Below are 13633 nucleotides of genomic sequence, written 5' to 3'. Positions count from 1 at the left end.
AATACCAACATTATTATTATTAGGCCCCTCTTTTTTCCCAGGAGGCTTTGCGGCTCCACCTGCTCTTAGGGCAGCGGTGGAGGGGGGGGAAGGTCCCCGGAGGGGGGTTATCCCTCCGCCGGCCTGTAGGGGGAGCTGTGGGCGGGGCTTAGTGCGGCTGCGCGCCGGGGGTGGGCGGGGCCGGGGGGAGCGTCCGGGCGTCGGGGGCGGGGCCGGAGGACGTCCGTGCGTCGGGGGCGCCGGTTGGCTGACGCGCGGCGGAAGTGCGTAAGACGCAGGGGGCGGGCGGGGGTCACGTGAGCGGGGAGGGGGCGGCGGAGGCCAACGCCGACGCCAACGGGCTCCCGGGGGTCGGGGGTCAAGGGTCGGGGGTCGGGCCGGCGCCCCGCCAGCGGGAAGGCCCCGGTGAGTCCTTCGTCCTCCTCCTCCTCCCACACGCGCACACGGCCCGGGGGGGAATGGGGGAGGGGGCTGTCCGTCCTGTGTGTGTATGTGGGAGAGTGTGTGTGGTGTCAGTGTGTGTGTGTCAGGGGTGTGAATGTCGGTGGGAGGGAGATGGGGGGGGTGGATCTGTTATTGGGGGGGTGAGGGGAGTGGGGGGGGTGTCTGGGGGGTGAGAGAGTGTGTGTGTCTGTGTCTGGGGGTGAGAGTGTGTGTGTGTGTGTGTGTCTGGAGGGGTGGGAGTGTGTGTGTGTGTGTGTCTGGGGGGGGTGAGAGGGTGTGTGTGTGTCTGAGGGGTGAGAGAGAGTGTGTGTGTGTGTGTCTGGGGGGTGAGAGTGTGTGTGTGTATGTGTCTGGGGGGTGAGTGTGTGTGTGTGTGTGAGTCGGGGGGGTGAGAGTGTGTGTGTGTGTGAGTCGGGGGGCTGAGAGTGTGTGTCTGTGGGGGTGAGTGTGTGTGTGTGTGTTTGTCTGGGGGGGTGAGAGAGAGTGTGTGTGTGTCTGTGTGTGTCTGGGGGGTGAGAGTGTGTGTGGGGGGGGTGAGAGAGAGTGTGTGTGTCTGGGGGGGTGAGAGAGTGTGTGTGTGTCTTTATATGTCTGGAGGTGAGAGTGTGTATGTGTGTGTTTATGTCGGGGGGGGGTGAGAGTGTGTGTGTGTGTGTGTGTATGTCTGGGGGTGAGTGTGCGTCTGGGGGTGAGAGTGTGTGTGTGTGCCTGGGGGGGGGGGGTGAGAGAGAGTGTGTGTGTATATGTCTGGGGGTGAGTGTGGGGGGGATGAGAGTGTGTGTGTGTGTGTGTGTCTGGGGGGGTGAGAGAGTGTGTGTGTGTGTGTTTGTGTGTCTGGGGGGGTGAGAGAGTGTGTGTGTGTGTCTGTGTATGTCTGGGGGATGAGAGAGTGTGTGTGTGTGTTTATGTCTGGGGGGCGAGAGAGAGTGTGTGTGTGTGTGTGTGTATGTCTGGGGGTGAGTGTGCGTCTGGGGGGTGAGAGTGTGTGTGTGTCTGTGTCTGGGGGGGTGAGAGAGAGAGTGTGTGTGTATATGTCTGGGGGTGAGTGTGTGTCTGGGGGATGAGAGTGTGTGTGTGTGTGTGTGTCTGGGGGGTGAGAGAGTGTGTGTGTGTGTATGTCGGGGGGTGAGAGAGTGTGTGTGTGTGTGTGTCTGGGGGGGTGAGAGAGTGTGTGTGTGTCTGTGTATGTCGGGGGTGAGAGAGTGTGTGTGTGTGTATGTCTGGAGGGCTGAGGGGTGTGTGTGTGTGCATGTGTCTGGGGGGTGAGGGTGTGTGTGTGTATGTGTGTTTTAGAGGTTTGAATGTGTGTGTGTGTCTGGAGGGTGAGGAAGATGTGTCTGTGTGTTTGAATGTGTGTGTGTGTGTGTGTCTGGGGGGTGAGGGGCCTGTGTCCCTGTGTGTTTCGGAGGTGACGAAGATGTGTGTGTGTGTGTGTGTGTGTGTGTCCGGGGTGTCGATACGTGTGTGTGGATGTGTGTTGGTGTCTGGGGGCCGAGGGGGACACGAATGGGGGGGGGGGGTGTGTGCACTGTGCGGAGGTGCGGCGGGGCCAGTGCGCCCAACCGGTTGGGACAGTTGTGCGTGCGCGGATAACCCGGCCCCGCCGCTCATCTGCCCCCTCACCTTGGGCCAGAGGCTCAGTCGCCCCGGGCCTCCCTCTGCTCAGCCCCCAAGCCCGGCCCAAGGCCGGGAGCCCCATCCCCCGCCACTAACCCCGGCGCTCAGCACACCGTCGGGCACCCAGTAAGCGCTTAAACGGAGGGTGGGGAGTGTGTGTGTCTGTGGGGAGGCGGGGAGGGTTGTGGGGCTGGGTGGCGTGTGTTGGTGGGTGGGTGTGTGTAGGGGAGTGGGTGGGCGTGGGGGGGGTAGGTTGTGACTTGCAGTGTGCTTGTGGGCGGGTGACAGTTGGAGTGTGGTGTGTGCGTGTGGTTGTGGGTTAAGCGTATCAGTGGACGGGGCGATGGACGTGTGCGGGGTTGTGAGGTGTGTGTGTGTGTGCGTTGATGGAGGTGTGGATGTGGTCGTGTGTGGAGGTGGGGGGGGGGGCATAGGTGTGACGGTGCGCGTGTGTGTTGTGTGTCTAAAGTGCCCCACGGGATTGATGGAGCACCTGCTGCGCGCAGAGCACCGTGCTGACCGCCCTCCCGGGGAGCCCGGGATATCAGCGTCTCCGCGAGGAGCCGATCGTTTAGACGATGGGCGGGTAGGGAGGGGCTACGTGCCTGGAAGAGCAGAAGGAAGGGATGGGTCGATCAGTCAGGGGTCCCCCGTTGAGCGCCCGCCGTGGGCCGAGCACCGTACTAAGCGCTTGGGAGAGGACACCGCAGCCGAGCGGGTGGGCGCGTTCCCTGCTGACTCCTTTCCGTCTTGCTCTGTTTCCCCGCCCCGTCCCTGATCTTCCACAGGGTCTGTGTCCTCCCGCGGGCCGTAAAGTCCTTGTGGTCAGGATTTATGTCTTCCTTCTCTGCGGTACTTTCCTAAGCGCCGAGTTCGCTCCTCTGCACACAATAAGTGCTCAAAATATATATAGATACGCATATTTATATATATATGTCACATACGTATATACCCTTTCCTAAACATACACACGTATGTACGTGTAGATAGATAAAGTTGATTAAATAGAGGGCCTAGGGATGTTCGTTGTCGCTTTTGTTGAGGGTTTATCATGTGCCAAACACCGTACTAAGCACTGGGGTCCACACAAGATAAACGGGTTCCACGTGGGGTCCGCGGTCTAAGCAGAAGGGAGATGATAATGTTGGTATTTGTTAAGCGCTTACTACGTGCAGAGCACCGTTCTAAGCGCTGGGGTAGACACAGGGTCATCAGGTTGTCCCACGTGGGGCTCAGGTATGGCCTCCCCCATTGTACAGATACGCAATCTGAGGCCCAGAGAAGTGAAGTGACTTGCCCGGGGTCACGCAGCAGGTATTAGAATCCAAGCTCACAGTAAGGGAGAAGAACGGCTGTTTTAACGTCCAGCTTTAACGGAAGAATTGCGTTCTGGAGAAAATATATCCGTAGAGTCGCTGCGGATCGGAAACGCCTCAACGACACCTGATGATAATGATGACGATTAAAGGAGGCAACCGAAGCGGCGACGAGCACCGATCTGGCCGGGATTCAGCAGCATCTCCTGAGCGCTTACGGTGTGCAGAGCACTGGACCGAGCGCTCGGGAGGGTCCAGTACGATCCGTTCCCTGCCCCCAACGAGCCGACGGGGTGTGTGCATCTCGGTGGTTTCTCCTGTGCTTTCTTTTTCTCCCCCCCGGCAAGGAGAGGAGCCCTCGACCCAGCAGACCAAGCCCCCAGACCCCGTCACCAGGCGCGACGCGGATCTGTAAGCGCCGATCGGCTCTGCCGATAACTTGGTCGTCCTGTTCTCGGAGCTAAACGGTTATTACGCCTTGGATCAAAGGGTCCAACCGATCCTTTGTTCTGTGTCCTTTGTGGTCGATTCCCGAGGGCTCAGATAATTGAGTCCCGGGGCCTTTTATATCATAATAATAATTAAAAAAACCCTCAGTCCATCTGTTCCGTGGCTGGACTTCCCAGCAGCAGCTTTTCAGCTTCCTCCAATCCGGCTAGACCTTTCCCCCCCCCCCCGCCTTCAATCAGTGGTATGTATTGAGCGCCTACTAGGTACAACTGAGCGGGCAGACACGTTCCCTGCCCACAGCAAGCTTACAGTCTGCGGGGGAAGTGGACATTAATTGAAATAAAGAAGTCATTTATAGCATAGAGTCTAAAGCTCTTCCTACCCAAGTGCTGCGGGGCTGAGGGCGCGGCGAGGATCAAATGCTCACAAGGTCACTAGATGCAAGGGTCGAGAGCGAGCCGGGGAAAGGTCCGTGGCCTAGTGGAAAGAGCCGGGGCGGGCCCGGGAGTCAGAGGATCTGGGTTCTCATCCCCGCTCCGCCACTCCTCCGCCATGCGACTTTGGGCGAGTCACTTCACTTCTCTGCACCTCAACGACCGCACCTGTAAAATGGGGGTGAAGACTGAGCCATCAACCCGCTTAGCTCGTATCTCCCCCAGCGCTCCGTACAGTCCCTGGCTTATAGTAAGGGCTTTTTTTTAAAACTGGTTGAAAAGAAAGGAGGGCTTAATAGGGTACAGTGACCTGTGGATTGACTCCTCTCTCTCCTCCGCCATGCGACTTTGGGCGAGTCACTTCACTTCTCTGCACCTCAGCGACCGCACCTGTAAAATGGGGGTGAAGACTGAGCCGTCAACCCGCTTAGGTCGTATCTCCCCCAGCGCTCCGTACAGTCCCTGGATTGTAGTGAGGGCTTCTTTTTTTTAACTGGTTGAAAAGAAAGGAGGGCTTAATAGGGTACACTGACCTGTGGATTGACTCCTCTCCCTCTCGCCCCACAACAACCTGTCAGTTGACCCCCCCCCCCTTTCATTCTATTTCTGTTCTCTCTTCCTCTCTTCTCTCTGCTCCCACAGTGACCTGTCGATTGACACACCCTCACACTCTCTCTCGGTGCTCCCACAATGACATGTCGATTGATCCTCCGCGCGCCTCTGTGTGTGTCTCTTCCATTCTCTCTCTGACCCTCCCTGGGCTCCCACACTCACCTGTTGGTTGACCCTCTCTCCCCTCTCTATCCTCCCACAACTCCCTATCGATTGACACTCTCTCTCTCTCTCTCTCGGCTTCCACGATGACCCGCTGATGGACACCCTCCTCCCTCTCCCACGTCGACAGGCGCTTTCCGTGTGCCGGCCAGGGCCGGGCGGCGGGGCCATGGCGGCGGCGACGATCGTGCACGACCCGTCGGAGGCGGTGGAGCTGTGCCCGCCGCAGGGGCTCTACCTGAAGCCCATCACCAAGATGACCATCAGCGTGGCCCTGCCCCAGCTCAAGCAGCCGGGCAAGTCCATCTCCAACTGGGAGGTGATGGAGCGGCTGAAGGCCATGGTCCAGGCCCACCAGTTCTCCACGCTGCGCATCTCCAAGAGCACCATGGACTTCATCCGTTTCGAGGGCGAGGTGGAGAACAAGAGCCTGATCCAGCCCTTCCTGGCCCGGCTGGACGGGAAGACCATCAAGCTGAGCGGCTTCTCGGACACGCTGAAGGTGCGGGCGGCCGAGTTCAAGACGGACTTCCCCACGCGCCACGACTGGGACTCCTTCTTCCGCGACGCGGAGGACATGAACGAGACCCTGCCCGGCGAGCGTCCGGACACGGTCCACCTGGGCGGGCTGCCCTGCAAGTGGTTCGCCCGCAAGGAGTCGGGCTCGGAGAAGCCCAGCGAGGCGGTGGTGGTGCGGGTCTTCGAGGCCTTCGGCGAGATCCGCACGGTGGACATCCCCATGCTGGACCCCTACCGGGAGGAGATGACCGGCCGCAACTTCCACACCTTCAGCTTCGGCGGCCACCTGAACTTCGAGGCCTACGTCCAGTACCGCGAGTACGCGGGCTTCGTCAGGGCCATGAACGCCCTGCGCGGCATGAAGCTCATGTACAAGGGCGACGACGGCAAGGCCGTGGCCTGCAACATCAAGGTGAGGGGCGGGGGCGGTTCTCCTCAGCGCAGCGCCCCGCACGCGGTCGGCGCCCGGTAGATCCCCCCCGGCTCGCACGTGGGACGGGGCCCGGACGATCTTGTACGGGACTCGGAGCGTAGGAAGAGCCTGGCTAGATCCGTCATCTTTTAGCGGCTCTTCCCGACTCCCCGCCTCCACGAATCCGTCCCCGTCCTGGGTGGCCGTATCAGTCGAGGAGCGGCGCGGCGGTGTGGCTAGAGGCCGGGCCCCAGAGGCAGAAGGTCGTGGGTTCTAATCCCGACTCCGCCACCCGTCTGCTGGGCGAGCTTGGGCATCACTTCTCAGGGCCTCGGTTCCCTCACCTGGAAAGTGGGGATGGGGACTGTGAGCCCCTCCTCGGATAGGGACCGTGTCCAACCCCGTTTTCTTGTTTCCACCCCAGCGCTCGGTAGGGTGCCTGACACATTGTAAACGCTTAACAAATATCACAGTCATTATTAGGAGGGCTCACTTCTCCTGCTGATGAATGTCTTTTTTTTTTTCCCCCTCGCACACCCACCTGAAGAAATGTTAACTTTTTGGTTTGAAGTAACCACCTCTAGTCTCCCAGCGGAGACCTCTAAATTTTGTTTTGGGAGCACACAACTTGTCCACATCCCCTCCCCATCCTCCCCGGCATTCATGATGGATGATAATAATAATTGTAATAATCCTGGTTATTAAGTGCTTACTACGTGCCAGGAACTGTACGTTCCAAGCGCTTAGTACAGTGCTCTGCGCAGAGTAAGCGCTCAATAAATACGATTGAATGAATGAACTGTACCGAGTACCAGGGTGGATACCAGCAAATCAGTCCCTGTCCCACTTGGGACTCAGTCTCCATCCCCATTTTACAGATGAGGGAAATGAGGCCCGGAGGAGTAAAGCGATTTGCCCGAGGCCCCACAGCTGACAAGTGGCGGAGCGGGAATTCGAACCCATGACCTTCTGACTCCCTGGCCTTTACTGACACTCCCATTACGCCGTGCTGCTCTTTGAGCTCATCCCAGTAAGGGGAACGTGTGTGCTGATTCTGTTGGCCCATGCTCTCCCAAGTGCTTAGTACAGTGCTCCGCGCAGAGTAAGGGCTCACGAAAATCCTACTGACTGATCGATGGCCAACTTCAAATCCCTCTCCTCTCCGGCTGAAGTCGTGATAGTCCGAAGAGTCGGATCCGTCACCGTCGGGATGGGAGCGTGGGCTCGCCTGGGGTTAGGATGCTCTCAAGGCATTTCCAGTCTAGTGATGTCGGGTCCGGAAGGAGAATGCAAGACTGTGGGTGGAGAAGCACCGAGGTCTAGTGGATAGAGCCCACGCCAGGGAGTCAGAAATACCTTTTATTTATTTCTTTATTTTTCAAGTAGTATTTCTTAAGGGCTTATTGTGTGCCAATCACTGTACTAAGCGCCGGGGTGGATACAAGCCACTTGGGTTGGACACAGTCCCTGTCCCATATGGGGCTCACCGTCTTAATCCCCCTTACAGATGAGGGAGCTGAGCCACGGAGAAGTGAAGCGACTCCCCTAAGATCTCACAGTAGGCAGGTGGCGGAGCCAGGATTAGAACCCAGGTCCTAATCTAAGACTCCCAGGCCCGAGCTCTTTCCGCTAGGCCAGACTGCTTCCCAAAAAGAGAGGGAACTGAGCACAGTGCAAGGTATTTTGGAGTGGAGGGGAAAAAAGGTTTCTCGCTCTTGCCTGCGTGTCTACAGACAGTCGTATTTACCGAGCAGTCATTGTGTGCAGAGCACTGTATTAAGCGCTTGGGAGCGGACAGTACAATAATATAACAGGCACATTCGCTGCCCGCAGCGAGCTTACGGTCTCCAATGTCCGTGTTAGCTTCCTTGCTTCCAACCTATTCGGGAAGACGTAACGACTAATTCTCAGGGCGTACTGCGCCGGCCCAGGGATGGAAAATTAAAAGTCGAATGGCCAAAAGACCAGCTATTTGGGTCCGGAGACTTTAGACGTCACCTTAGGTAATGCTTAGAGAAGCAGCGCGGCTCCGCGGAAAGAGCACGGGCTTTGGAGTCAGAGGTCATGGGTTCGAATCCCGGCTCTGCCCCTTGTCAGCTGTGTGACCGTGGGCGAGTCACTTCACTTCTCTGGGCCTCCGTTACCTCATCTGTAAAATGGGGATCAAGACTGTGAGCCCTACGTGGGACACCGGATTCCCCTGTGTCTACCCCAGCGTTTAGAACAGTGCTCTGCACATAGTAAGCGCTTAACAAATACCGACATTATTATCAATGTGAAATGATCCTCATTCATTCCTTCAGTCGTACTTATTGAGCACTTAACTGGGTGCAAAGCACTGCACTAAGCACTTGGGATGGAGTACGATATAACGATAAACGGACACATTCCCTGGGCACAGCGAGCTTCCGTGGTCGGTTTTTAGTTCACCCCCCCCCCCCGACCGACACCTTGTTTATTGTCCCTTTTGTGTTGGCCAGGTGTCTTTTGACTCCACAAAACATCTGAGCGATGCGTCGATTAAAAAACGGCAGCTGGAGAGGCGGAAGCTTCAAGAGCTGGAGCAGCAGCGAGAGGAGCAGAAACGCAAGGAGAAAGAAGCGGAAGAAAGGCAGAAGGAGGAGGAGAGGTAGACGGCCGCGTTTCTGCTCAGCCAGTCAGTGGTCTGATCGCTAGACGGTCAGCCTGTCCGTCTCCAGACCGTCAACCTGTCCGTCTCGAGGCGCTCAGCATCTCTAGACGATCAAGCAGCTTGTCTCTAGATGGTCAGCGTCTTTAGACGGTCAGCATCTTTAGATGGTCAGCCTGTCTGTCTCTAGACGATCATCCCGTCTGTTTCTAGACATTGTCTCTAAGTGATCAGCCCAACCGTCTCCAGATGGTCAGTCGGTGCATCTCTAGACGGTCAGCCCTTTACGGGCAGGGAACGTGACACCCCATTCTGTTATTTTGTCCTCTCCCAAGTACTTAGTTCGCTGCTCTGCATGTAGTAAGCGCTCGATACGTCCCATGGACCGACCGACTGGTATTTATTGAGCGCCTGCCATGTGCAGAGCACCGTACAGTAGAGTTGGCGGCCGCGAACCCTTGCCCGCCGAAAGCTTCCGGCCAACAGGAAAGGCCACTCGTTTTTCCTCGGAGTGGCGAGGGCGGCCTTGAGGACGACGTCTCCAACCTTCTTGAAATGACAGCGTCCCGGTGGCCGCGGGTCTTCGCCCTTTATTTGCGTGCGGGTGTGCCACTCGGGAAATCACCGGTGTGGACGGCGGGGAGGGGCGAGCGGCCGCGCGGGCCCGGTCCGTGCACCAGCCGCCCACGGGCCAGCGTCCAAGACCCCGGAGGCTCCGTCCCTGAGCGGCGGGCTCACGGGCTGACGATTGAGCTGGGCGTTCCCGGAGGGTTGAATGGTCAGCAGCCAGCGGTGGGGTCGGGGAGCGGTCACCTCAGAGGCCGGGAAGCGGGTCGGGTCACGGTCGCCTCCTACTTCCCTCCCCTTTTGTCTTTTTTTTCCCTACAGTATCTGTTAAGCGCTTACTACATACCAGCACCATACTACCGCTACTAGTGATAATGATGGTATTTGTTAAGCGCTTGCTTTGGGCCAAGCACTGTTCTAAGCACCGGGATAAATAAAAAAGGTTATAGGTTGTCCCACGAGGGGCTCACAGTCTTAATCCCCTTTTACAGATGAGGTCACTGAGGCACAGAGAAGTGAAGTGACTTGGCCAAAACAGCCGACAAGTGGCAGAGCTGGGATTAGAACCCACGACCTCAGACTCCCAGGCCCGTGCTTTTTCCACTAAGCCACCCTGCTTCCCCCCACAAAAACATAATTTTGGTGTTTAAGTGCTTACTGTGTGCCGGGCACTGTACTAAGCACTTTGGTGGATCCCAGCAAATTGGGTTGGACACAGTCCCTGTCCCACATGGGGCTCCCAGTCTCAATCCCCATTTTACAGAGGAAGGAACTGAGGTTCAGAGAAGTGAAGTGACTTGCCCAAAGTCACAAAGCGGACGAGTGGCGGAGCTGAGATAGCGCTGGGGTAGGTACACGTCGATCGGGTTGATGATGATGGCATTTAAGTGCTTAATATGTGTCGAGCACTTTTTCATTCATTAATTCATATTTACTGAGCGCTTACTGTGTGCAGAACACTGTTCTAAGTGCTTGGGCGAGTACAGGATGACAAGAAACACTTTTTTATGTGCTGAGGTAGATACAAGCTCATCAGGTTGGACACGGTCCTTGTCCCGTAAGGGGTCAAATTTTTCATCCCCATTTTACAGATGAGGGAACTGAGGCTCAGAGAAGTGAAGGGACTGGCCCAGGGTCGCACAGCACACAGGCGGCAGAGCCGAGATTAGACCCCGGGTAGTCCGGTGCTCCGCTCACAGGAAACGCCCGATAAATGCGATCGACTGAATGAAGCGGGGGCCCGGTTGGCGTTTGACCTTTCATTCGTTTGATTTAGGAAGCAAAAGGAACTGGAGGAACTGGAAAAAGAACGAAAACGGGAGGCCAAGCTCCGGAAGAGAGAACAGAAGCAGAAGGCCCGGGAAACGCGCCGCAACCAGAAGAAGCTGGAGAAGATCCAGGCGGAGGAGCAGAAGAAACTCCAAGAGAAAATCAAGCTCGAAGAAAGGAAGCTCCTCTTGGCTCAGAGGAATCTGCAGTCCATAAGGCTGATTGCCGAGCTGCTGAGCAGAGCAAAGGTATAAAAGATCAAAAAAATTGACCCTCTCTCACCCCCCCGGGCCTTGAATTTTGAGGTGATCACCTCCCTCCTCCCCCCGGTCAATCGGTGGTACTTATTGAGCGTCTCCCGTGTGCGCAGCACTGTGAAATTCACGGAAATAATTCTGGTATTGGTTAAGTGGTCCGTGCCAAGCACTCTTCTAAGCGCCGGGGCAGATACGAGGTTGTCGGGTCGGACACGGTCCGTGTCCCACGTTGGACTCCTCTCCCCGTTTTATAGATGGGGTAACCGGGGCCCAGAGAGATGAAGTGACTTGCCCAGAGGTCACAAGGCAAACCTGTGGCAGAGCGGGGATTAGAACCCAGGTCCTCCTGACTGTTGGGCCCGGGCTTTAGCCACCGAGCCACGCCGCTTCTCACTGTACCAAGCGCTTGGGAGAGTCCAGCGCCGCAGAAGTGTTAGACTTGTTCCTGCCCACAGAGGGGAAGGCAGACTCCCAAGCGCTTAGTCCATTCAGTCGTATTTATTGAGCACTTACCGTGTGCAGAGCCCTGTACTAAGCACTTGGGATGTACAATTCGAATGTACAGTCCAGCGCTCTGCACACAGTAAGCGTTCGGTAAATACCATCGACGGACTGACTGACGTGAACGGAAGGAAGTCGGTCACAGACTAACGGACGTAAGTGCCGTAGGGCTGAGAGGGAGAGAGTTGGGATCCAGAGGCGGTAGTCGAAGCCACGGGCGCGAGGGAGTTGTCCAAGGGAGTGGATGGAGATGGAGAATAGACGGGGATCCGAGGCCGAGCCCTGAGGGACCCCCAGAGTCGGGGGTGGGAGGAGGAGCCCGCGAAGGAGACGGGGGAGGCGAGGCCCGAGAGGAAGGAGAGCCGGGAGGGGAGTCAGTGAAGCCGAGGTTGGCTAACGTTTCCAGGAGAAGGGGGCCCTCCACGGTGTCGAAAGCGGCCGAGAGGTAGAGGAGGATTAGGGCGGAGTGGAGGCCGTTGGATCTGGCAGGAAGGAGATCGCGGGTGACCTTCAAGAGGGCCGTCTCTGTGGAGCGAAGGGGACGGAAGCCAGGCCGGAGGGGGTCCAGGAGAGAATTGGAGGAGAGGGATGTGAGACGGCGGGTGTGGACGACTCGCCGGAGGAGTCTGGAGAGGAACGGTAGGAGGGAGGTGGAGCGATAACGAGAGGGAGCTGTGGGTTGGGGGCTCAATCGCCGTTTTCCATCTCGAGGGAACGGAGGCCCCGGGAAGTGAAGCGACTTGCCCGAGGTCGCCCGGCGGACAGGTGGGATTCGAAGCCGGGTCCTCCCGACTCCCGGGCCCCGGGCTGCGCCCGCCGGGCCGCCTAGAGCGGAGACGGGAGGCGCCGTCGGTTGGGAAGGGGCGGTGGGGAGCCCCCCCCCGAATGGTCCCCGCCCCCCGTCCCCGTTGGATGTCGCAGGCGGCCAAGGTGGCGGAGCAGGAGCAGAAGGAGGAGCGCGTGCGGGCCGAGCGGGAGCGGCAGGTGCAGGAGGCGGAGCTGCGGCGGGTGGAGGAGGAGAAGGAGCGCGCCCTCGGCCTCCACAGGAAGGAGCAGGAGCTCCGCCAGCGCCTCATCCACATCCTGCTCAGCAAGCGGGCCCGGCCCCTGCTGCCCCCGGCCGACCGCCGGCCCGAGCCCCGGGACCGGGAGGAGGAGGACCGGGAGGAGGAGGAGGAGGCCGCGGGCCGGCCGCGCGGCGCCAACAACCCCGCCCCCTCCATCCAGGCCCTCGTGGGCCACCTGGCTCAGCTCTACCGCAGGGAGATGATGGCGGCGGCCGCCGCCGCCACCGCCGCCCCCTCCCCCGCCGGGGCCGGGCCCGCGGGCCCCGAGCCCCCCAGGCCCTGCCCCGGCGTCCTGGCCTGCATCCCCGCCAACGCCCAGCCGGCCAAGGGGGCCGCCGAGGCCGCCGGGCCCCTCAAGGAGCCGCCCCCCCTCGCCCCCGCCCCCGCGCCCCCGGCCGAGCCGGGCAAGTGCAACCGGGAGCCGGGCCGGGCGGAGGGCCGGGCCGGCCGGGACCCCCGCCGCCCCCACGAGGACCGCCGCAAGCGCCCCAGGAGCCGCGACGGGAGGGCCGGCGACCGCCGCCGCCGGGAGGGGGACGAGGAGGACGAGGAGGAGGAGGACGAGAGGCGGAGGAAGGAGCGGAGGCCGCGCGGGCGAGGCCCCAGCCCCCGGCGGAGGAGCGGCAGCCGCGGCGCCCGGCGGGAGCGGACCACCCCGCGCCGGGATCGCGCCCGGAAGACCGCCCGGCGCCGCCAGGCCCGCTCCCTCAGCAGGCACAGGAGCGCCTGGACGAGGTAGTGCCGGCCATCTTCCCCGACCTCCTCCTCCTCTTCCTCCTCCTCCTCCCCCCCAACCCGGTGGGAACCACTGACCCGCAGGGCGGAGGTCTCCGGGCCGGTGACGGATTTGGTGGGACCGGGGACCGCCCGGACGCAGTCCGCCGCCCCCGACATATCGAAGGGCGCCTCGGTTTTTTCCCCTTTTTTCCCCTGGTGGTTTTTTTCTTTTGTTTTGGTTTTTTTGGTTTTGTTTTTGAAGAGGGACAACCCAAACCGGACAAATACCAGCCTCTCTGGTGCAAGAGACCCCGGTGGGAAAACCGGAGACGGGGCGGCCCCCCTCCGCAATCACGGACAGCGCGCGGTCACGGGCCGAAACGGGCCCGACTCCTTTCGGGTCGAAAACTTCTTTCCTAAGGCTCCCGGACCACCCTCCGTCACCGCCGAGAGGCTGACTTTGTAAAGCTGAAATGAATCGAGGCGGGGGAGAAAGCAAATCGATCAGGTTTTGTCTGCAGTAGAACATTAGCGTGGGTGTTTTTTATCATTTTTCTTCCTCCCTCCCCACCCGCCGGAGCCATTTTGCTCAGTTATTTTTACTCGCAACGTGCGGCTCGAGGCCGTGGAGCCATCACGTGCGTCTTCTGCCCTCCGGCT

At 59.3% G+C, this 13633-nt stretch overlaps 1 protein-coding gene across 1 annotated transcript; it reads left to right on the top strand.

Annotated features, from left to right (window-relative positions):
• Positions 1-310: 310 nt before the first annotated feature.
• AKAP17A (A-kinase anchoring protein 17A) lies at positions 311-12995 on the top strand. Its single transcript, XM_029079586.2, has 6 exons — positions 311-405; positions 5166-5966; positions 8447-8595; positions 10439-10679; positions 12111-12664; positions 12749-12995. The coding sequence occupies exons 2-6, from the start codon at positions 5205-5207 to the stop codon at positions 12993-12995; spliced, it is 1953 nt and encodes a 650-aa protein (XP_028935419.1). The 5' UTR covers positions 311-405; positions 5166-5204.
• The last annotated feature ends 638 nt before the right edge of the window (positions 12996-13633 follow it).

This window comes from Ornithorhynchus anatinus, chromosome 15 (genome assembly GCF_004115215.2).
Source record: "Ornithorhynchus anatinus isolate Pmale09 chromosome 15, mOrnAna1.pri.v4, whole genome shotgun sequence".
NCBI classification, from domain to species: Eukaryota; Metazoa; Chordata; class Mammalia; order Monotremata; family Ornithorhynchidae; genus Ornithorhynchus; species Ornithorhynchus anatinus.
Note: the sequence above shows the minus strand (reverse complement) of the source record. Positions and strands in the feature narration are given on the sequence as shown.